Source organism: Heptranchias perlo, chromosome 5 (assembly GCF_035084215.1).
Source record: "Heptranchias perlo isolate sHepPer1 chromosome 5, sHepPer1.hap1, whole genome shotgun sequence".
Classification (NCBI taxonomy): Eukaryota; Metazoa; Chordata; class Chondrichthyes; order Hexanchiformes; family Hexanchidae; genus Heptranchias; species Heptranchias perlo.
Window position 1 is genome coordinate 52,371,577 of NC_090329.1, and position 25,134 is coordinate 52,396,710.

General features: G+C 41.7%; 1 protein-coding gene across 1 annotated transcript in view; it reads right to left on the reverse strand.

The window, feature by feature from the left end:
• The window catches only part of LOC137321755 (cytosolic 5'-nucleotidase 1A-like), a 32,238-nt gene extending 7,335 nt beyond the window's left edge, over positions 1-24,903 (reverse strand). Inside the window, exons 1-5 of the mRNA XM_067984366.1 lie at positions 24,637-24,903; positions 24,351-24,518; positions 22,621-22,750; positions 11,001-11,123; positions 3,414-3,598 (exon numbers count right to left, since the gene is read on the reverse strand). Coding sequence (XP_067840467.1) covers positions 3,414-3,598; positions 11,001-11,123; positions 22,621-22,750; positions 24,351-24,518; positions 24,637-24,792 — 762 coding nt within the window. The 5' untranslated portion in view covers positions 24,793-24,903. The remainder of the gene's footprint in view (positions 1-3,413; positions 3,599-11,000; positions 11,124-22,620; positions 22,751-24,350; positions 24,519-24,636) is intronic.
• Between the last annotated feature and the right edge of the window lie 231 nt (positions 24,904-25,134).

Sequence of the window (25,134 nt, forward strand, 5' to 3'; positions counted from 1 at the left end):
CACCATTCAGAAAATAATCTGTCTTTCTGTTTTTACATCCAAAGTGGATAACCTCACATTTATCCATGTTATACTGCATCTGCCATGTTCTTGCCCACTCACCCAACTTGTCTAAATCACATTAAAACCTCTTTGCATCCTCCTCACAGCTCACATTTCACCCCAGCTTTGTGTCGTCTGCAAACTTGGAAATGTTACATTCAGTTCCCTCATCCAAATCATTGATATATATTATGAATAGCTGGGGCCCAAGCACTGATCCCTGCGGTACCCCACTAGTCACTGCCTGTCACCTGGAAAAAGAACCATTTATTCCTACTCTCTGTTTCCTGTCTGTCAACCAGTTCTCAATCCATGCCAGTATATTCCCCCCAATCCCATGTGCTTTAAATTTGCACACTAACCTCTTGTGTGGGACCTTATCAAAAGCTTTCTGAAAATCCAAATACACCACATCCACTGGTTCTCCCCTATCCTAGTTACATCCTAAAAAAAACTCCAGTAGGTTTGTTAAGCATGATTTCCCTTTCATAAACCCATGCTGACTTTGTCCAATCCTGTTAATGCCTTCCAAGTGTTCTGTTATCACATCCTTTATAATAGACTCTAGCATTTTCCCCACTACTGATGTTAGGCTAACTGGTCTGTAATTCCCTGTTTTTTCTCTCCCTCCTTTTTTAAATAGTGGGGTTACAATTGCCACCCTCCAAATTGTAGGAACTGTTCCAGAGTCTATAGAAGGGTAGAAGATCACGGGATTGGGGGTAATATTCTGGCATGGGTGGAGGATTAGTTATCGAACAGGAGGCAGAGAGTTGGGATAAATGGTTCATTCTCGGACTGGCAACCAGTAACCAGTGGTGTTCCACAGGGGTCGGTGCTGGGTCCCCAACTCTTTACAATCTATATTAACGATTTGGAGGAGCGGACCGAGTGTAACATATCAAAGTTTGCAGATGATACAAAGATGGGAGGGAAAGTAGAGTGAGGAGGACATAAAAAACCTGCAAGGGGATATAGACAGGCTGGGTGAGTGGGCGGAGATTTGGCAGATGCAATACAATATTGGAAAATGTGAGGTTATGCACTTTGGCAGGAAAAATCAGAGAGCAAGTTATTTTCTTAATGGCGAGAGACTGGAAAGTACTGCAGTACAAAGGGATCTGGGGGTCCTAGTGCAAGAGAATCAAAAAGTTGGTATGCAGGTGCAGCAGGTGATCAAGAAAGCCAATGGAATGTTGGCTTTTATTGCTAGGGGGATAGAATATAAAAACAGGGAGGTATTGCTGCAGTTATATAAGGTATTGGTGAGACCGCACCTGGAATACTGCATACAGTTTTGGTGTCCACACTTAAGAAAAGACATACTTGCTCTCGAGGCAGTACAAAGAAGGTTCACTCGCTTAATCCCGGGGATGAGAGGGTGGACATATGAGGAGAGGTTGAGTAGATTGGGACTCTACTCATTGGAGTTCAGAAGAATGAGAGGCGATCTTATTGAAACATATAAGATTGTGAAGGGACTTGATCAGGTGGATGCAGTAAGGATGTTCCCAAAGATGGGTGAAACTAGAACTAGGGGGCATAATCTTAGAATAAGGGGCTGCTCTTTCAAAACTGAGATGAGGAGAAACTTCTTCACTCAGAGGGTGGTTGGTCAGTGGAATTTGCTGCCCCAGGAAGCTGTGGAAGCTACATCATTAAATAAATTTAAAACAGAAATCGACAGTTTTCTAGAAGTAAAGGGAATTAGGGGTTATGGGGAGCGGGCAGGTAATTGGACATGAAGCTGAGTTCGGATCGGTCAATGCCCTGTGGGTGGCGGAGAGGGCCCAGGGGCTGAGTGGCCGTGTCCTGCTCCTACTTCTTGTGTTCTTTAGATTTGTGGTTGGGATCAGATCAGCCATGATCTTATTGAATGGCAGAGCTGGCTAGAGGGGCTGATTGGCCTACTCCTGCTCCTATTTCTTATGTTCTTAAGATGGGAGGCCAGCCAGGAGAGCATTGGAATAGTCAACTCTACAGGTGACAAAGGCATGGGTGAGGGTTTCAGCAGCAGATGAGCTGAAGTAGGAGCGGAGACAAGCGATGTTACGGAGGTGGAAGTAGGAGGTCTTGGTGATGGAGCGGATATGTGGTCGGAAGCTCAAGTCAGGATCAAACAGGACGCCAAAGTTACAAATGGGTCTGGTTCAGCCTCAGGGAGTGGCCAGGGAAAGGGATGGAATTGGTGGCTAGAGAACGGAGTTTGTGGCGGGGACCAAAGATAATGGCTTTGGTGTACCCAACATCGCAAACAGATTATCTGGTCATTATCACATTGCCGTTTGTGGGATCTTGCTGTGCACGAATTGGCTGCCGCGTTACCTACGTTACAACAGTGACTACACGTCAAAAGTGCTTCACTGGTTGTAAAGCGCTTTGGGACGTCCTGAGGTCGTGAAAAGCGTTATATAAATGCAAGTCTATCTTTCTTTCTTCCCAATATTTAGTTGGAGGAAATTTTTGCTCATCCAGTACTGGATGTTGGACAAGCAGTGTGACAAATCAGACACAGTGCATATTTTTTTAAATTATTCGTTCATGGGATGTGGGCGTCGCTGGCGAGGCTGGCATTTATTGCCCATCCCTAATTGACCTTGAGAAGGTGGTGGTGAGCCGCCTTCTTGAACCGCTGCAGTCCGTGTGGTGAAGGTTCTCCCACAGTGCTGTTAGGAAGGGAGTTCCAGGATTTTGACCCAGCGACGATGAAGGAACGGCGATATATTTCCAAGTCGGGATGGTGTGTGACTTGGAGGGGAACGTGAAGGTGGTGTTGTTCCCATGTACCTACTGCTCTTGTCCTTCTAGGTGGTAGAGGTTGCGGGTTTGGGATGTGCTGTCGAAGAAGCCTTGGCGAGTTGCTGCAGTGCATCCTGTGGATGGTACACACTGCAGCCACTGTGCGCCGGTGGTGAAGGGAGTGAATGTTTAGGGTGGTGGATGGGGTGGAAATGGGTTGATGCTGGGCTGTTCCATCAGTTGCCTGCAGACCTCATGCCTGCAACTGGAGTTGCCTACCTTTTCACTTTTGCCCACCACTTTTGGGGTTCCTGCTTCTTCAGACTTGGCAATCACAGCTAATGGGTTGAGATATCTTTTGCAACTGTCCAAAAGCTTTGTCTTTTTGCCCCACCCCCTTTAGTCTCATCCCTTTAAAATTGACTTGAATGCAATTTTTCTCTCCCACCACCAATGTCTTTCCTAGACCCTTCTGAGTTTGCACCTGTTGTTATGATTAATTATGTAAATAAGCTTAGACTGGAGAATTGAAAGCTATTTGTATTAGACCTTTCAGACAAGAACTGGTGATGATAATCAGCCAGTGCCTCTTTAAAACTGTAAATTGAGCAGAAGGTAAGTGTCAATCTTACCTTAGCGAGTGGATTGTTCTCGTGCTTCTTCTCGTGTTCGAAAAACGTATCTAACCCATGAGCCTTTACAATCTTCTCCGACTCATCAGAGAAAAGAACAGCATCGCCATCAAAGGCCACCTTCAGCTCTTGATCTGAAAGCTCCAGGTCCTTCTCACTGTGAAACATAGTGGCTGCTGCAATTCCTGAAATCGGGTAAACAAAATAAGACAAAATATTATTACTGAGCATAACTGCTAAATAGTGTCACCTCATTAGTAATCTTGTTAATAACACAACAACTGTTGTAGTAATGCCACACCGCAATCTAGCAAATGTTAAATTAAAATTTGAAAATTACTGAATCCCTGACTTTAAATCATTAAAAGTAGTGACGTAGGTTAATTAGGCCCTAAAAAGGCAAACCAAGCACTGGGGTTCATTTCTAGAGGGATAGAATTGAAAAGCAGAGAAGTTATGATAAAATTGTATCGAACCTTGGTTAGACCACATTTGGAGTACTATGAACATTTCTAGTCTCCATATTATAAAAAGGATATAGAGGCAATGGAGAAAGTGCAAAAAAGATTCACAAGGATGATACCAGAACTGAGAGGATATCCTTATCAGGAAAGACTGAACAGGCTGAGGCTCTTTTCTCTAGAAAAGAAAAGGCTGAGGGGTGACCTGATAGAGGTCTTTAAGATAATGAAAGGATTTGATAGGTTAGACGTAGAGAAAATGCTTCCACTTGCGGGGGAGTCCAAAATTAGAGATCATAAATATAAGATACGTCACTAATAAATCCAATTGGGAATTCAGGAGAAACTTCTTCACTCAGAGGGGGTGAACCTGTGGAATGCACTACCACAGAAGGCTGTGGAGGCCAAGTCACTGAATATATTTAAGAAGGAGCTAGATAGATTTCTAGACACAAAAGGCATCAAAGGGTATGGGGAGAGAGCGGGAATATGGTATTGATAGAGGATCAGCCATGATCATACTAAATGGCGGAGCAGGCTCGAAGGGCCGAATGGCCTACTCCTGCTCCTATTTTCTATGTTGCTATGTTACCACAATGTGTAGTTAAGGCAAATAGCATAGATGCATTTAAGGGAAAGCTAGATAAGCACATGAAGGAGAAAGGAATAGAAGAGTATGCTGATAGTGGTAGATGAAGTAGGGAGGGAGGAGGCTCGTGTGGAGGAGCATAAACGCTGGCATAGACCAGTTGGGCCAAATGGCCTGTTCCTTTGCTGTAGACTCAATATAACTCAATGTGAAGATACAGAGCGATTCTAAACATTCTTTCCACCATGTGTACACTAGAAGGGTTATAATCTCATGCAAGGAGAAGCTCATGATTCAACAAATTTATCTCAGTGTCCGACTCACCCTGTTCCAGCTGCATCATATTTCTGGGTCTTTATTCAGCAAATTCCTTTCATAAGCTGCTTTTACGTGGGGTTAGTGCCATCAATTCCCAATGTCCGAATGCAACTGGTGGCTAACCCAAAGTAAATTTGCCAGATTTGCTAAGGCCAGCCACTAGGATGACCAACTTTTTCTTTTAAAATAAGGTCTACCTGGTGGCTGGTCTTAACAAATGTGGTAAGTTTGGTTCGGGGTGCTGCTGGCTGCTGAAGACTTGCTCATTGGAAGCCAGCAGCACTGCCACAGGACTAAACCAATATAAAAGCAGTTAAACTGTAGAATCAATTCATTCCAAAATGGCAGGCTTTTATTCCCCCCCCCCCCTCACCCATCAAGGACATTACGGATGAGCCTGCTCCCGTCCTCACCCATTACCCACACATGGACATATGCATAGCAATTTACAGCAGGAATCTTGATTGACTCGCCTCCCGCCCCACCATCGTAGCCAGAGGCAGTGAGACCATGTGGTACTCTTACCATTGCTCTGGCTGACAACACCTAACTTAGCAGCGACCAACAATTGAAGCTGGGATCTTTCTGCTCGATATAATTCCGTACCACATCAGGTATTGCATTTATACTTGAAGCTGTTGAAATTTTTTCCTCCCACCCTGCTACCTATAAGTACTCTATTCTCCGTCTCTGTCGCAACTGTTCCGACGATGCCAGCTTCCACACCAGTGCTTCCGATATGTCTTCCTTTTTCCTCAACTGAGGATTCCCCTCCTCTGTGGTTGACAGGGCCCTCAATGTGTCCGTCCTATTTCCCGCACTTCTGCCCTCACTCTTTCCCCACCCTCCCTCCCAGAACCATAATAAGGGTCCCCCTTGACCTCACCTTCCACCCCACCAGCCTCCACATTCAACATATCATCCTCCACCATTTCCGCCACCTCCAGCGTGATCCAGGGGCTGAGTGGCTGGGTCCTGCTCCTACTTCTTGTGTTCTTTAGATTTGAGGTTAGGATCAGATCAGCCATGATCCTATTGCATGGTGGAGCAGGCTCGAGGGGCCGATTGGCCTACTCCTGCTCCTATTTCTTATGTTATGTTCTTATCCCACCACCAAATATATCTTCCCCTCCCCTTTCAGCATTCCGAAGGGACTGCTCCTTCCACGACACCCTGGTACACTCTCCCATCACTCCCAACGCCCGCTCTCTTCCCCACGGCACCTTCCCGTGTGAGCGCAGGAGATGCAACACCTGCCCTTTCACCTCCTCCCCTCCCACCGTCCAGGGCCCCAAACACTCCTTCCAGGTAAAACAGCGATTTACTTGTACTTCTTTCAACTTAGAATACTGTATCCGCTGCTCTACAATGGGTGATCACTTTGCTGAACACCTCCGCTCAGTCCGCAAGCATGACCCTGACCTTCCGGTCGCTTGCCTTTCTAATTCCCCGTCCCACTCTGACACCTCTATTCTCAGCCTCTTACACTGTTCCAGTGAAGCTCACCGGAAGCTCGAGGAACAGCACCTCATCTTTCGTTTAGGGGCTTTACAACCTTCCGGACTCAACATTGATTTCAATAACTTTAGATCATAACCACTGCTCCCAATTTTTTCTTTTTTTTGTGGGACTGCAGCTGCTGGTTATGATTCTGCTGATGCCATTTACAACTCCTCTAAACCCATCTTTTGTTTCTTAACTTGTCCCATTACCACCCTCCTTGCCTTGCACCATCATCCCTTTTGTCATTTAATCACCCGTGCCCTCTACCCTATCACAGACCTTCCCTTTTGTTCTTTCCTCCCCTCCCCCCCTTTTCCCTGGCTCTGTACTTGCTTAAAAACTTTAACTTCTTCCAGTTCTGACAAAAGGTCTTTGACCTGAAACGTTAACTGTTTCTTTCTCCACAGATGCTACCTGACTTGCTGAGTATTTCCAGCATTTTCTGTTATTTCAGATTTCCAGCATCCGCAATATTTTGCTTTTGACCATTACATTGGTACCATTTACAGAACACGTGATGGATAAAATAAATACACAGTACTTGATTTGTACAACATCTGTACATCTCGTTCTGTCATTTTAATTGACAGAAAATCTTGTGGCGTCTGCTGACCTCCTGTGCCCAAATTCTACCTCTGCATTCCCAGCAGGCAAAGCTCCATGCCTGGAATACAAATTCATAAAATCTATCTTTATAAATAAATCAAATGTATTGCACCATGGTGCCAGATCTGTGTGCAGATGTAACCACTTCAGTGTACAGTCACATTAGCAATTTCACTAAATATAGTTATTTTCCACCCATTCATATTAAGCTTAAAGACACTGTTTGCACAGCATATGGTCATATAACTTGCTGATTTCCCTTGCTGCAAGGGCAGCACTTTCTCATGACTCTTGGCAGCTGCATGCCAGATTTGCCAGTTCAGCATCTGTCCAATGTCTGACGGAGAACAGTGACACGAGTGTGGGGTGCTGGGAACCTGATGCAACACTGCTCTCCTGAAACTGGCCCTGAAATGTAAAAGCAACCTAATACTTACCTAACTATTTTCCCATTTATTTAAACCAAATTCATCTCCCTTGATTTATCCCAGGATTAATTAAAAACACTTTTCTTTCTAAAATGTTTGTTTACTATAGCTGATTGCACTTTATCCCACTCTCACTTTTTATTTGTTGTCCTCCCTAGCTGTACCCTTTAAACTGTTCCACACCCGAACTGCCTTGAGCTAGAGGAACAAAAGAACAAATCACTGATCTGTGTGAATATCAATGCAAAAATTCCTGCATGACTCATAACATATGTTTTGCCAAAGGTGCATCGCCCACATTAAATGTTCAATTTGTATGATAAAGATCAGCCACTTATACTGAGGTTATGCACATAACACAATGTGATAACCTCAAAAGGGAACTGGATAAGTACTTGAAAGGAAAAAATTTGCAGGGCTACAGGGAAAGGGCGGGGGAGTGGGACTAGTTGGATTGTTCTTGCATAGAGCCGGCTCTGACTCGATGAGCTGAATGGCCTCCTTCCGTGCTGTAGCCTTTCTATGATTCTATGAAATTCTAATGCATTGAACATTAATGTGGATACTACAGAAACACCAAGAATCAACAGATTGTAAGTCCTAGGGGTGACAAATATTTTACAGAAGGGTCGGTAACCAGAGGACACACATTTAAGGTGATCGGCAAAAGAGTCAGAGGCAACATGAGGAAACATTTTTTTATGCAGTGAGTTGTAATGATCTGGAATGCACTGTCTGAATGGGTGTTGGAAGCAGATTCAATAGTAACTTTCAAAAGGGAACTGGATAAATACTTGAAGGGAAAAAATTTACAGGACTAAGGGGAAAGAGCAGGGGAATGGGACTATTAGATAAATCTTTCAAAGAGCCGGCACAGGCACAACGGGCCAAATGGTTTCCGCCTGTGCTGCATCCACTATGATACATCTGATATGCTTAAAAACACTTCCACAATAAACAATGTTATATGACATTCAAAGTACACTGTGGGATAGCAAAGCAACATTCCCTTGTGGCAAGACTTACTGTAACCATTGAAATAAGCAAATATAAATCTCAGTCATGACAGATATATTTCATTTCTGAAAGCAGCTTCATGTTTAGACACACAGGTCCAGGTACAAAAGAATGAGCCCTAGTCCCTGTTTCTTAGTTCATGTGGCCAGCTTTTAATGCATAGCTACCAGTTTAAGAAAAAAACTGGAGATGTTGCTTTTCCAACAAAGTATATATATTTTTTAAATAATTTCTCTAATACACTCCAATCCATTCCACACAAAGTGGAATGACAGATGTGACAGGCAACCTATTGCATCTATCATCATCATCATCATCCAGTGGATTGCTAGCAAAATGGAATTAAGACTGCAGCTGAGTGGGAATTGACTATTATGGTCTGACCTGTCTGTCCATACTTAAAATAGCAGCCCCGGGGAGGTACTGGGCATAATTTTTACTTGGAGCTGTGCAGTCAGCGGGTAGGTAGATTTTCACATGGGAAACATGGAAGTGAAGTGAGTGCGCCAGAAACCGCGATCGCAACTCAACTGAAGGTAATTATTTTTGCTTCTGGGTTCCCTGCGTGACAGCCAGCCAGATTGACAGGCCAGCTGGCTGTCAGGAGGGAGGGAAAGGAGCCAGGAATCGGAGGAGAGGAAGGAAGGGAGTGATTGTGGGCCGCAGAGGACATCGGCGAGGGGGATCCTTGGAGAAGATCGCGAATCATGGCAGGGGGGGGGGGGGGGGAGGAGGAGATAGGATTGAAAAGCAAAGAAGTTATGTTAAACTTGTATAGAACCTTGGTTAGACCACACTTGGAGTATTGTGCACAGTTCTGATCCCCATATTATAAAAAGACTATAGAGGCACTGGAGAAGGTACAAAAAAGATTTAATAGGATGATACCAGAACTTAAAGGTTATTCCTATCAGGAAAGATTGAGGAAGCTGGGGCTTTTTTATCTAGAAAAGAGAAAACTGAGGAATGACCTGATAGAGGTCTTTAAGATTATGAAAGGGTTTGATAGGTTAAATGTAGAGATGTTTCCATTTGCGGGGAGACCAGAATTAGGGGCCATAAATATAAGATAGTCACTAATAAATCCAATAGGCAATTCAGGAGAAACTTCTTTCTCCAGAGAGTGGAACTCACTACCACAAGGAGTAATTGAGGCGACTAGCATAGATGCATTTAAGGGGAAGCTAAATAAACACATGAAAGGAATAGAAGGTTATGCTAATGGGGTTTGATAAAGTAGGGAGGGAGGAGGCTCATGAGGGGCATAAACATGGCATGGACCTGTTGGGCCGAATGGACTGTTTCTGTGCTGTACATTCTATGTAATTCTCTTCTCCTTTTACCTGGCGAGATTCACGAACCCCGGGAAAGCCGTCCTGGAGCCGTTAATTAACGTTACTCACCTTTAAATTTAATTTTAAAAAGTACCGGAACAATCTCAAGTAGGTAAATTGCCCCTTTAAAGATCCACCCGCCATTAATTGGGGACTCGACTTCCGGGTTTCGGCTGCGTGCGCACACCCAAACACGCCCATGTTAAACCTGGAAGTGGGCACATTGGAGCCGTGTTGCAGTCACGCTCCAAAAGTCTAACATTTTAGCTACCCACCCGCTCCCACCCCGCCCGTTCTTGGGGGTTAAAATTGCCCCCCACTGCGTCTGAATTTGAATGTAATTTATATGTGATTTTCCACTTTGGCAGAATACCAAGGCAATTTTGGTGGGGCGGAGTTCGACCCTTGACAATGGCCCACCCTGATTACAGCTGATCTTCCAGTGGTACAGTAATTTTGGCAAGCTGCTGCCAGGATTTCTACCTCCAATGAGAAGTCCGGCTGACTGGGACACAAAATGGCTGTGGAAGGCGTCAAGCACTTGCCACACTGCAGTGTGGCCTGAAGCCTGTGTTATTTTTCAAAAGTGTGATCCCAATCTACTTCAGCCAATGCAATCGATCACCCTTTAAAATTTTAAAAGATCCCCCCTGGTTCTAGCAACCCTAGACACCCAAGAATGCACCGGCACTCTCAGCATCCAGGATTGTTCGAGTGCAAGCGATAGGATTACATCAGCTAATGTATTTCCTATCATTAGCATGCTCTCTTATTTTACCCTACCATATTTGGACAGACATAATCTACATCCCAATCATTTCCGACAGAAAACATTGGAAGAGCAGGGACAAGGAGAGCGCTGGCACAGCGGCTCCCAAAAGAATTTCTCACCCCACTGAAGTTACACCAGGGAGTGGAAAATCCTGGCCGATGATTGCATCTTGAATTTTTTGGTTTAGAGACTTCAATAACATCATAAACATTCCACAGAGCCAGTATTCATTTTTGTTAGCAAAATGTAAATAAAACTTCTGGATTGAAAATAATCGTAAAAGATGGATTCCATATTATTTTGAATGATTTCCTCAGAATCATAGTTTAAAAAGATCAGATAATATTTCAATAGAAAATTCAACACTTTCAGCAAAACTATTTAGTAGAACAAGGTAAATTAATTCTTTACAAGAGTCCTGTTGCTAAGTATACACCCACCCTTACATAAGAACATAGCAACTTGTGGCTGCACTGCTTAAGGCCATAATTATGGTTGCTTTATCATGTACATATTACAGCATTTTGTTCTGTTGTATGTTGGTTTGTTGAGTCCTTACCTGCTTCAATTGCCTCCCCCACTTTGTCAGAATCTGCCGAAAGGTATAAATTGGTGAGATATGCTTTCAGATATCCAACTGGGCTTTTTCCACCCGTCATACAGAATCTTTCAATTGCCAGATCTGTTTGAAAAAAGAACAACGGAAACTTTGTTTTTAAGATGCAGCCCTCTAGGCAGTTTGTTGAAATTAATTTTCAATTTACAAGCATGTATCTATAAAATCATCTTTTCAATATATATGTATATCAACTGTCAAAAATGAGTGCTTGGTTACATTCCATTATAAAATAGTAACACCCTTCCAATGCTGATGAATTGATTTATACAGGCGTCAACAGACTGCAGACACTACCAATGATTGTACTTGTTCAGCAGCCCCTTCTGCATTTGAAACTGGTCACATCTACGATGCATGCAGGTCAATCTTCAGCAACGTTGATATAGGAAGGCATATGCACTGAACTGTTGACCGGAAGTCACCGGTTAACGGTTTTGGCTTAGTACACAGAGGAAGAGTCAATTCTCTCTGAATTCTAAATTCGCTTTATTAACGTTATTAGATCATGTACATACCGCTTATACGTCTAGTTAGATATAGGCATGCAGTTTACAGCAGGTTATACAGTTTTATACTCAAACTAGGATTTAAACGTACACCCACTAGGATTCTCTGACTAACACTCCGAGTGGTCACAGAATAGAAAGGATATTATATTACCCGGAAAAGAGAGATAATGCTGGCCAGGCAATTCGTTCTCTCTCTCTCGACGTCGTCTCTACGTCCCTGACGTAGGGTCCCTACTTCCACGATGGTTAGTCTCCCTCAAAAACACACACTCGCTCTCTCCACCAAGCCTGCAATTCTTCAGTTTTTAACTCCAAGTCTGTCTTTTCGAATGATGCTGTCTTCTCCGGTTGGCTCAAAGTTGCTGGAGTGGTCAATGTCATCCCCTGATTGGTTCTGTTCCAAGGGGCTAGGTAGCATCCCCTCATTACTCCTTTTCTAAATAAGGACTGGTGTCTCATCAAAGTTCCTTTGTCCCTCTAAGAAGCGGAACGAATTCAAACCGGTTCTGGCCAGTTCAGACCAGTGACTGAACTCTAGGTCACCTCAGTTCAAAAGTCAGTGTCTTTGTTAGCACTTCGAATTAAGCTCAATAGGTTTCTGCAGCCTCTGGCCAACAGAACAACACATCAACCATTCAGTGATGTCCCGGCCAAGTTGTGCAATGTAAGTACTGAATTGTCTGGTTCCACTCAGAGTTCTAATCTTGGATTAAGGGAATTTGTGCAATGCTCATGCTGTTATGCTAGGAGTCTGGGCTCCATGCAAGATGTGAAGAAGAAATACTTGAACTGCCTTCTCACAAGAACTCTCATGGTTATACTCTCAGAAGCTGAGAGGCTACGAGGCAAATGTTTTTTTCTCTCTCATTTCAAGTTTGCTGTTGATGTTTCTGGGTGGGAACAGGAATGTGAACAGATGACTCAGTAAGGCATTAGTTACACCTGACATTGAGAGAGAGACTCAGGCCCCGATTTTAACTGCCCCCACCTGGCAGAAAACAGACTAGGAGGCAGTTAAAATAAGGTGAGTCACTCACCCCTTCTGATCTCGCTGCCTTCCTGCCATGTCCCAATATTAACCTGCTCTTTTGACCAGGTGAACAGAACATTTGTAGATCGGGTCTGATGATGGCATCAGGACCCGATCTGTAATTTTAGTTGAAGGCCCGAGCGGGAAGCAGTGACGGCTCCTCCATCAAGCAAGAGGCCCAGAAGGTAAGTTTAAAAGTTTTATTTTGTGGGCCAGGAGTGTTTGGGCCTTCCTTGTGCCGGACTATCCACCACCGTCCCCATCGCCCACCACCACCCCCTCCCCATCCCCCCCCCCCCCCCCCCCCGCCGTGACCCTTTTACCTCCTCGCAATCTTTCCACAAGTTTCTCTCTCTCTTCCTCCCCTCCCCCCCCCCCCCCCACCCACTGACTGCCCCACTCACGCGGGAACCCAGCTGCTGCCCCCTGCCACCAGATGCCCATTCTCGCCCGCCAGCCAGGTAATCAAAGCCTCAAATTCTCATCCCTCACCAAAGGGGGAGAAGAAACAAGAATGGAAGAGGAAGCAGACACACTCCAAATCTTGAGCAACCATGCCCCATGTGTTTGCTTAGGTTTAAAGGGGAAGGGTTTTTTTTTTGTCACTTTCACAAAAACCTTTGAATGCAAATTTCCAAATGACCGTTATTAATTTTCAAAGCTTCCATTTATAAGTTCCTCTTTACAAAAGAGTAAATCAAGATGATTTGTTTGTTGCAATGCAAAAAAATGCTACATGAATATTTGTCATCCATGACAAGCACATGCATGAAACATAAGGTTTCTCAATCAATTGAGCAGTCTTTTTCAGTATTATTGCTATCAGATCATATACCAATTCCTAAACTAACCTGATTCTGTATTATCTATAGATACGCTGCTAGCACATAACTTATGACACTAACGATGAAAAGGATTGCTCAGTTTGAGAAAGAAAAACTTGTTCTGATAATGTTTCTATTGTGGGAAGTTGGCAGTGGGGGCAGAAATCTTGTACAGAATTTTTAAAAATTGGGGAACTGGCAGAGGCAAAAACAGAAAGGAGGAACGAAAGTACAGAAAGTGACCAAACATGTCGAATCTCATTAATTTGTAATAAGGATTACCTCATTTTAATTTGAAGTAACTTATTTAGATATAATTCACGCTGAAAATAATCAGTGTCTCATATGTTAACTAGGTTTTCAATCTGTCTCTCCCCTCTTAATAAGAAATCTCGTGTGTTATCTGCTTTCCCGCTGCAGCAATTGGTTTTCACTACCAAGGGCTCTTCCTTTATTTGTACTTCCCTTCTTCAAGCGGGGTTCAATGGAGTGTAGAGATGGTGCTGTGCCTGGCGTGGGTGGCATCAGTGGGCTTGGATTGGTGCGTCACTGGAGATGGAACGTGCGTAAGCCACGGTGCCCGCTCTGCTATCAATGCACCAAAAACAGCTCAGCACAAATTAGCTCGATTCGTTTATTTCCTTTAAAGTGTTTCAGTGGAATTAAAATTATTGCAAAGAGCTGAGGAATGTAGAAGTACCACCTGTAATACTGAAGCGATCAGGTGTTAGTTTTGCCATTGTTGTGCTAGTGAGGACTACTGTAAATGCACTTTCTGCATTTTATGCATTCACTTTTCATAGATTTTACAATTGAACCAGGTGGTTGTGGGCTATATCAATGCTGTGAATAAATTTACAGATGTTAAATCGTAAATTTACAGGTGTTTAATAGTTGAATGCAGTAATGTTAAATTGGTATATTTGATTTCATATAAATTTTGTTTGTAGTATGTTATATCGATGCTCATATTGACAAAAATGACCTTCACTCTTATGTAAGGAGTCTTACAACACCAGGTTATAGTCCAACAGCTTTATTTGAAAACTATAACCTGGTGTTGTAAGACTCCTTACATTTGTCCACCGCAGTCCATCACCGGCATCTCCACATCTTCACTCTTATAACCTTGAATGTGAAAATTCAAAGTACTTTGGTGATCAACCTCCTGTAAGTTTACTGAAACTTTCTTTTTTAATTTAAAAAGTCCATCAACTGTGAAGTGACGTGTGTGTGTGTGTGTGTGTGTGTGTAGTGTGTGTGTGTGTGTGAGAGTGTGAGAGAGAGGGGGAGGGAAGAACAGAATTTGGAAGGAGTGTGTACAAGTTAAAAATTGCAGCCCACACCCCTGTTCAAACATCTGGCCCTTTGAGTGGTTAAAAACTCAGCTTTTAAAAATCAATGCATAATTGAATGCTATGGGGAAGATTGGGCACTTAATATTCTTGGATACAATATATTCAGGAAAGATAGGGAAGGAAAAAAAGGAGGGAGGGCGCAGTATTGATCAAAGATACAGTTACAACACTAGAAAGGGATGATTATCCAAAACAAAATGGGGGAACTGGAGGCAATAATTCATAGAGAGGAGCCAGATGTAGTGGGGAATAACTGAAACATGGCTACATAAAGAACAGGACTGGCAGTTAAATATTGAGGATATAATGTATTTAGAAAAGATATGGAAGGAAGGGGGGTGGAGTAGCTGTACTAATTAGAGACAACATAATGGCAATAGAAAAAAGGAACCTAAGTAACAGTAAGATAGAAACATATGGATTGAGACAAAGGGTAAGAAGGGATCGATCACGTTAATAGGTATATTCTACAGACCATCTAATGGTGGAAGAAGAAATATGTAGGCAAATCTATGAAATGAGTAAAAACCATTGAATAATAATCATGGGAGATTTCAACTACCCCCAAATAAACTGCCAAGAGGTAGGGAAAGGGGAATGGAGTTTTACAGTGTGTACATGACTCATTTATTACCCAGTACGTGAGAAGTACGTGGATCTAGTAAATGAGATGGGAAATGAACCGAAGCAGATAAAAGAAATAAGCGTTGGGGAGCATCTAGGCAATAGCGATCATAACATCATAAGGTTTAAAATAACGATTGAGAAAGATATAAGTAAGATAATGGCCCAAGTAATAGATTGGAAAAAAGCTAATTGAGGGGATGAGAATGGAACTAGGAAAGGTAAACTGGAAAAAAAAATTGACAGACAGAGATAGAACAGCAGTGGGAAATATTTAAAACGGTGATCAATAGAGTTCAGAAGAAATATATACCTCTAAATAACAAGAACAAACTAGCCAATAATGAAACACCATGGATGAATAAAGAGATACAGGTAAAATTGAAATGAAAGAAAAAGGCATACTCTAAGTACATAGACAATAAAGGAGAGGATGACAAAAGGGAGTACAAAGACGTTAGGAAGGATGTCAACAAAACAATTGGGAAAGCAAAAGGGAACTACAAAATTAAATCAAGGAATATAAAAAGAAATAAAGTTTCTATTGCAGAATAGTACGGACATATCAATAACAAAAGAAAAATCAGGATAGGGATAAGGCCACTAAGGGATGCACAAGATAAACTCAGAAGTAATGACAGCAAAATGTCAGAAATATTGAATGGTTACTTTGCTTCAGTATTTTCCAGGGAGACTAACAAGGTGGACAAGACATTAGAAGAAGAGATCAAAAAAGCTATAAAGACAATTAAGATAGAAAGGGGGAAAATAATTGATCAACTAATCAAACTTAGAGTGGATAAAACCCCTGTTCCAGATGGATTGCATCCAAGCATATTAAAAGAAGTTAGGGAAGAGATAGCAGAGGCACTATTACATATATATAAAAATTCATTAGAAAAGGGAATAGTACCAGAGGTCTGGGGTAGCTAATGTTATTCCTATATTTAAAAAGGGAGATATAACAAGTGCAGGGAACTATTGTCCAGTTAGCTTAATGTCAGTGGTGGAAAAGATAATAGAATATTTACTCAAAGATGTAATAGAAAAAAAATCTAGGAAATGAAAATATAATATAGTCAGCAGGGATTTCAGAAGGAATAGTCAGCTTGACCAACCTTATTGAATTCTTTGAAGAAGTAACAGAAAGAGTAGACAAGGGTAATGCAGTAGATACATTTGGATTTTCCAAAGGCCTTCGATAAGGTACTGCATTGTAAACTCATGACTAAGATCAGAGCATGTTGAGTCAGGGTACAGGTAGCAGAATGGATAGCAAGCTGGCTACAAAACAGATAAGGATAGCTACTCAGACTGACAAAAGGAGAGAAGTGATGGTCCACAGGAATCGGTGCTCGGACCACTGTTCACAATTTACATTAATGATTTGGACTCGGGAATTAGATGTACAATTTCAAAATTTGCGGACGATACGAAATTGGCAGGCATTAAAATGCAAGACGACATTAATAAACTTACAGAATGGACGTGTAATTGGCAAATGAATTCCAAATAGATAAGTGTGAGCTGGTGCATTTTGGTAGGAAGAATAAGGAGGCCACATACTGCTTGGATAATAAAAGTCTAAATGAGCCAGAGAAGCAAAGGGATCTCAGGGCATAGCTACACAAATCACTAAATGTAGCGACGCAGTTTATTAACGCCATTAAATAAAGCAAACCAAGCACTGGGGTTCATTTCTAGAGGGATAAAATTGAAAAGTAGAGAAGTTATGTTAAACTTGTATAGAAGCTTGGTTAGACTGCAGTTGGAGTACTGTGCACAGTTCTGGTCTCCATGTTATGGGGTGATTTGGTAGAGGAACACCATGATGGGAGATTTGATAGAGGTGTTCAAAATCAAGAACGGTTTGACAGAGTAAATGAGAAACTGTTTCCAGAGGGCACAGATTTACGGTGATCGGCAAGAGTGAGGAGGCGACTTTTTTTTACGCAGCAAGTTGCAATGATCGGGAATGCACTGCCTGAAAGGGTGGTGGAAGCAGATTCAATAGTAACTTTCAAAAGGGAATTGGATAAATACTTGAAAGGAAAAAGTTTACAGAGCTATAGGGAAAGAGCAGGGGAATGGGACTAATTGTATAGCTCTTTCAAAAAGCTGGCACAGGCACGATGGCCTCCTCCTGTGCGGTACTTACTATGATATAGAGGCATTGGAGAAGGTGCAAAAAAGATTCATAAGAATGATATCAGAACTGAGAGGATATACCTATCAGGAAAGTCTAAACAGGCTGGGGCGCTTTTCTCGAGAAAAGAAAAGGCTGAGGGGTGAGCTGATAGAGGTCTTCAAGATAATGAAAGGGCTTGATTGCATAGGCATAGAGAAAATTTTTCCACTTGTGGGGGAGTCCAAAACTGGAAGGCTGTTTCCTGCAAGGCTCAGTACAAGGTGCCTTGTAGATGGTGGAAAGGCTCAGTGGCAGGAAGCAAAGGGTAATGGTCGACGGGTGTTTTTGTAACTGGAAGGCTGTTTCCAGTGGGGTTCTGCAGTGCTCAGTACTAGGTCCCTTGCTTTTTATATATTAATGATTTGGACTTAAATGTAGGGGGCTTGATCAAGAAGTTTGCAGATGATACAAAAATTAGCCATGTGGTTGATAGGAGGAAAGGTGTAGACTGCAGGAAGATATCAATGGAATGGTCAGATGGGCAGAAAAGTGGCAAATGGAATTCAATCCAGAGAAGTGTGAGGTAATGCATTTGGGGAGGGCAAACAAGGCAAGGGGGTACACAATAAATGGGAGGATACTGAGAGGTGTAGAGGAACAAAGGGACCTTGGAGTGCATGTCCACAGATCCCTGAAGGTAGCAGGGCAGGTAGATAAGGTGGTTAAAAAGGCACAAGGGATACTTTCCTTTATTAGCCGAGGCACAGAATATAAGAGCAGGGAGGTTATGCTAGAGCTGTATAAAACATTGGTTAGGTCACAGCTTGAGTACTGCATACAGTTCTGGTCACCACATTACTGGAAAGATGTGACATAGGATACAGAGCGTAGAGAGGGTACATAGGAGATTTACCAGGATGTTGCCAGGGCTGGAGAATTTTAGCTATGAGAAAAGATTGGATAGGCTGGGGTTGTTTTCTTTGGAACAAAAGGAGGCTGAGGGGAGATTTAATTGATGTATATAAAATTATGATGGGAACGAGAGGATCTATTTCCCTTAGAAGAGGGGTCAGTGACCAAGGGGCATAGATTTAAAGTAATTGGTATAAGGATTAGAAGGGAGCTGAGGAAAATTTTTTTCACCCAGAGGTTAGTGGAGGTCTGGAACTCACTGCCTGAAAGGGTGGTAGAGGCAGAAACCCTCAACTCATTTAAAAAGTACTTGGATGTGCACTTGAAGTGCCGTAACCTACAGGGCTACGGACCAAGTGCTGGAAAGTGGGATTAAGCTGGATAGCTCTTTTTTGGCCGGCACGCACATATGATGGGCCGAATGGCCTCCTTCTGTGCCGTAACTTCCTATGATTCTATGAGATCTTCTTGTGGAGGCAGGGGGCATGGCTGAGGTACTAAATGAATACTTTGCATCTGTCTTCACTAAAGAGGATGCTGCTAATGTCGCTATAAAAAGGAAGAGATAGTAGGGAAATTGGATAGGATAAAAATAAAGGAGGTACTAAAAAGGTTGGCAGTGTTAAAAGATGAAAAAAGTCACCCATTCTGGACAGGATGCATTCTAGGTTGCTGAAGGAAGCAAGGATGGAAATTGCAGAGGCTCTGGCCGCAATCTTTCAATCCTCCTTAGATATGGGAGTGATGCCAGTGGACTGGAGGATTGCAAACGTTACACCCCTGTTCAAAAAGGGGGAAGAGGGATAAAACCGGCAGCTACAGGCCAGTTAGCCTAATGTCAATGGTGGGAAAACTTTGAGACACATTAATCTCGGTCAAAATTAATTGGCACTTGGAAAAATATGGGTTAATAAATGAAAGTCAGCACGGATTTGTTAAAGGCAAATCGTGTTTGATTAACTTGATTGAGTTCTTTGATGAAGTAACCGAGAGGTTTGATGTGTGGGGTTCAAAACCCCTTTAACAAAAGACATTTGAAGGAAAGGGTTAACTGTACCCCTTTTACACAAAGACATTTGAAAACCTACAAACACAGCAATGTAGTAAGCTGTGCTCTCACTGACACTGATGGCATTGGAGAAGTATGAGTTTCGGGATCGAAGGCATTGTATTGCAGGTAGATATCTAAATTATTAAAACGTTATCGAGCTTAAAGCGTTATCAGGCTTTCAAAACACACAGGAAGATCAGGAAGTAGAATCAGTATGGGTGGAAATAAGAAATAACAAGGGGCAGAAAACACTAGTGGGAGTAGTTTATAGAACCCCTAATAGTAACTATACCATTGGACAGAGTACTAATCAAGTAATAATAGGAGCTTGTAACAAAGGTAATGCAATAATCGTGGGGGACTTTAATCTTCATATAGACCGGACAAATCAAATTGGCAAAGGTAGTCTGAAGGACGAGCTCATGGAATGCATTGGAGACAGTTTCGTAGAACAACATGTCATGGAACCAACCAGGGACAGGCTATTTCAGATCTTGCATTGTGTAATGAGACAGGGTTAATTAGTAATCTCACAGTAAAGGATCCTCTGGGGAAGAGCAATCATAATAAGATAAAATTTCACATTGAGTTTGAGAGTGACATACTTAAGTCCGAAACTAGAGTCTTAAACTTAAATAAAGCCAATTGCATAGGTATGGGGGGGGGGGGGGGGGGCGGTGGTGAGAGTTGGCTATGGTAGATTGGGAAATTAGTTTTAAAAGATATTACAGTAGATAAGCAATAGCAAACATTTTTTAAAAATCATAATTCTCAACAAATATATATTCCATTGAGAAATAAAAACTTCACAAGAAATTGATCCACTAATTGATTAACTAAAGAGGTTAAGGATAATATTAGGTTAAAAGAGGCCTATAATGTTGTGAAGAATAGTAGTAAGCCTGAGGATTGGAAGAGTTTTAGAAACCAGCAAAGGATGATCAAAAAATTGATAAAAAGGGAAAAAAATAGAATATAAAAGTAAACGAGCAAGAAATATTAAATCAGATTATAAGAGCTTCTACAAGTATGTAAAAAAGAGTAGCAAAGGTAAACGTTGGTCCCTTAGAGGCTGAAACAGGAGAAATTATAATGGGGAATAAGGAAATGGCAGAGACGTTAAAACAAATATTTTGTATCTGTCTTCACAGTAGAAGACACAAAAAGCATACCAGAAATAGTGGGAAACCAAGGGGCTAATGAACGTGAGGAACTTAAAAGTAATTAATATCAGTAGAGAAAAAGTACTGGAGAAACTAATGGGACTAAAAGCCGATAAATCCCCTGGACTTGGTGGACTACATTCTAGGGTTCTAAAAGAGATGGTTGCAGAGATAGTGGATGCATTGGTTGAGATCTTCCAAAATTCCCTAAATTCTAGAACAGTCCCAGTGGATTGGAAGATAGCGAATGTAACACCGCTATTCAAGAAAGGAGGGAGAGAGAAAACAGGGAACTACAGGCCAGTTAGCCTGACAGCAGTCATCGGGAAAATGCTGGAATCCAATATTAAGGAAGTGGTAACAGGACACTTAAAAAATCATAATATGATCAGGCAGTCAACATGGTTTTATGAAAGGGAAATCTGAGTTTGACAAATCTATTCAGAGTTTTTGAGGATCTAACTAGCAGGGTAGATAAAGCGGAACTAGTGGATGCAGTATATTTGGATTTTCAAAAGGCATTCGATAAGTTGCCACATAAAAGGTTGTTACACAAGATAAGGGCTCAAGGGGTCGGGGGTAATACATTAGCATAGATAGAGGATTGGTTAACGGACAAAAGAGAGTAGAGGTAGATGGATTTTTGTACTCTTGGGAAATCAAAGGATATGGGGATCGGGCAGGAAAGTGCAGCTGAGGTCAAAGATCAGCCATGATCTTATTGAATGGTGCAGCAGACTCGAGAGGCCGTATGGCCTACTCCTGCTCCTATTTGTTACGTTCTTATGACATGAAACTCGGAAATGTAGTAAACAACGAGGAAGACAGTAACACACTCCAGGAGGACATAAACAGACTGGTGAAATGGGCAGACACATGGCAGATGAAAATTAACGCAGAGAAGTGTGAAGTGGTTCATTTTGGTAGGAAGAATGAGATGCAATATAAACTAAATGGTACAATTTTATAGGGGGTGCAGGAACAGAAAGACCTGGGGGTGCACATACACAAATCTTTGAAGGTGGCAAAATAAGTTGAGAAGTCTGTTTAGAAAGCATATGGGATCCTGGGCTGAATTAATAGAGGCATAGAGTACAAAAGCAAGGAAGTTATAAAACACTTGTTAGGCCACAGCTGGAGAATTGTGTCCAAAACTGGGCACCACACTTTAGGAAGGATATCAAGGCCTTAGAGAGGGTACAGCAGAGATTTACTAGAATGGTACCAGGGATGAAAGACTTCAGTTACGTGGAGAGACTAGAGAATCTGGGGTTGTTCTCCTTAGACCAAACAAGGTTGAGGGGAGATTTGATAGAGGTGTTCAAAATCATGAAGGGTTTTTGATAAAGTAAATAAAGAGAAATTGTTTCCAATAGCAGAAGGGTCGGTAATCAGAAGACACAGATTTATGGTATTCGCCAAGAGGACCAGAGGCGACGCAAGGAAACATTTTTTGTGCAGTGAATTGTTATGATCTGGAATGTGCTGCCTGAAAGGGTGGTGGAAGCAGATTCAGTAATAACTTTCAAAAGAGCGAATGGTCTCTTCCTGTGCTGTATGATTCTATGATCCTATAATTCTAAGTAAATGTAGAGTGACCCAACCCAGAAGCTGGTAACTTTAATTCCCAGCCTAACTGAAATCAAAATCACCTGACTTCATGAAATGTTTCTTAACAATTTGTTTCAAAAGGTTAACAGTACAGTTGAGCCTTCATTTTTTCAGAAGAACATATGGGCAGGACCAATCATACCATGCAGAAGTAAAGTTCGAGTGAGATTTTATGGGAGTGACCAGTAACTTAGAGGTGTGTTATTCAGACTATCCCCCTCTTCTAGCTGAATGAGGAAGCATAGCATCACTGAAAAAAAGGGGGACTGGAGGGACATAAGTGTAATTTTTTTAAAAATCCAATATGCATCAATGCTGTTGAAAATACATCAGAGTTGCTATGAACATACCATAGTGATTGATGCTGTTTATCAGCCTCACTCCTACTTGGGCGTGGTTATTTGTCATCAGGACTATATCAAATATTTCATCACTATCAGGGTAAAGGTCACGAAGTCGCATATTAACAGTTTCCAGGGCCTGGAAGAAAGAAAATCATTACATTCTAACCAAAGATATTCACTGCTTTACAAATACAAGTAATAATCCAACCCACAATGTATTGAAAGGTGTTTTGAACTTTCAAAATTCAAACCCTTCATGAAAATCCACAAACAAGTTATAGAAATTGTAGCATGGAAAGAGGCCATTTGGATCATTGTGTCTGTGCTGCTGCTAGCTCTTAAAGTGCCCTCTCCAAGTATCCTTTTATATTGTTCCATTTTAAATATTGATCCCATTCCCTTTTAAATTATGTTATAGTCTCTACCTCAATAAACACTTGTTGTAAAGCACTGCATGTCCTAATGACTAGGAGAAAAAAATTCTTCTAGCTTCCCCCTTTCTTGTTCTAATAGTAATATTATCTATGCCAGTTTCCCACCAATTTACTAACTGGTAAACAATGTTTCACTGTTTACCCTCTTAAAACCTTTCATAATTTTGAAAACCTCTATTCGATCCCCCTTAACTTTCTTTGTTCCCGTGAGAAAATATTCAATTTTTAAGCCTGTCTTCAGAACTATCACCTCTCATGTCATTCTAGTGAATCTTTGTTATACTGTTTTCATGACTCTTGTATCCTTCCTGTAGTGATTACTCAGAACTGTATGCAACTGTGACCTAACCAGTGTCTTATAAATTCAACATCACTTTCTTGCTTTTACATTTAATGTGCCTGTGTACAAAACCCAGAATGTGATTTGACTGTTAAGGGCCTTTTCTACTTGTACTTCTGCATTTGAAGATCTATGTATCTGCTCCCTTAGATCTCTCTCTTCCACCACTGTTCTGAATCTCTCCAAACGATTTTCTCAAAATTTCTAGAGGAATTTTATAAAATAGAAGTTGAGAAATATACAGAATGAAATATTCATTCATAATAAAGTTTTGGAAAGATTTCAACATGAGCAAAGAGACAAGCCACACTGGTTTCACTTTCAAGTCCTTTATACCACTCAACCAGAATGTTCAAAATGACTACTGCTATTTTTTCCACAATCTACCCACAATAAACCACAGAGCTAGTCTAACAATTTGCCAAAACCATCCCAACCCTTCCCAGGAATCCAGATTGCCTCTTATACGTTTAGGGCTGCACAAAATCAAATCCATCGCTGGATCTCTGTAGATGATTTTATTACAGTTAAATGCTGGGGTGGGTCGACACTACTGAAGCAGTACCCAGCACAATCTGACTCACGCCACTGCCCTGGCGCTTTGCCACATCTGGAGCTCCAGTTTGTAACCAGCAGACAGAACCCTCAAGAGAACGATCTCAGAAATATCTGCTTTGACTTCATTTATGTCTAGTTAACCAATACACGTTTGTGGCTGAGACAAAGTGTAATTTGTCGCAATTAAAGTCTAGAATGAAAATTGTACATTCAGGAACTTCCCTTTCAGACTTGCGGTATAAAATAAATATGCTTTGACTCGAAAATCATTCAAAATATTACAAACATCAAAACATGACAATTTTGGCTCATATCTAAGCTTATATATAAAAAGGATTCAAATCGCTACAAAGAAAGTTGAACGGCAAAAAAATGGAAGGAAACAGCCCAGAAATATGCACTACCTTCACGAACGGGAAAGCCGGCCCCTTCTTCAGCGGTTCATTTTCATGTTCCTGTTGATATTTCACGTAACTTTCCACTCCTTGCTCCTCGTATATTTTTCTTTCCTCCACCATGTTAAAGAGGCATCGAGAAGAGACTGCGATCGTGATGGCAAACTGAGACTTGGGCTAGCACAAAAAAATTAAAGTGCATGAATTAGATTTTTTTTTAGTTAAAAGGATCGAGCAATTGTAATTTTTGACATGAAAGGATAACAACCCCTTTCCGTTCCCTTGTATTACTTACAGTTCGAAGTTTTTTATTAGAGGTCAGGTTTTCAAACTGCTCCTTTGCAGCCTCCCAGTTGATTTCTGTATTGCCAGAGCCTTCTTTGATCTGCTGTCCGTTTTGAGTAACGACGCTGGAAGCTTTTTCCATTGTTTTGATGTTATCTTCATTCATCTTTTTTCAAAAAATATAAACAACTAAAAGCTCGGATCGCTAATTCAAAAAAGGCTCCGCTCCTGTACAAATTGCAACAAGGAAGTGTCAATGTTGCCTGAGGGCGTTCCTGCACCCATGATTCTCTCTGAGTCTGAGGCACGTCACGGTTCAACGGAGAGACTTTGATGAAGATGGAAGATGAGCTGATTCGTAGCAGGCAACATTCATTCAGTTCTATTGGGTCAATCCAAGGAAGCAAATACAATGCATTGAAACCTTGATTTACATTCTTTACAACAATCCACCGACTTAATTTTTCCAGGGAATGTTCTGCACAAAGAACCTTCAGATCCAGAAAAC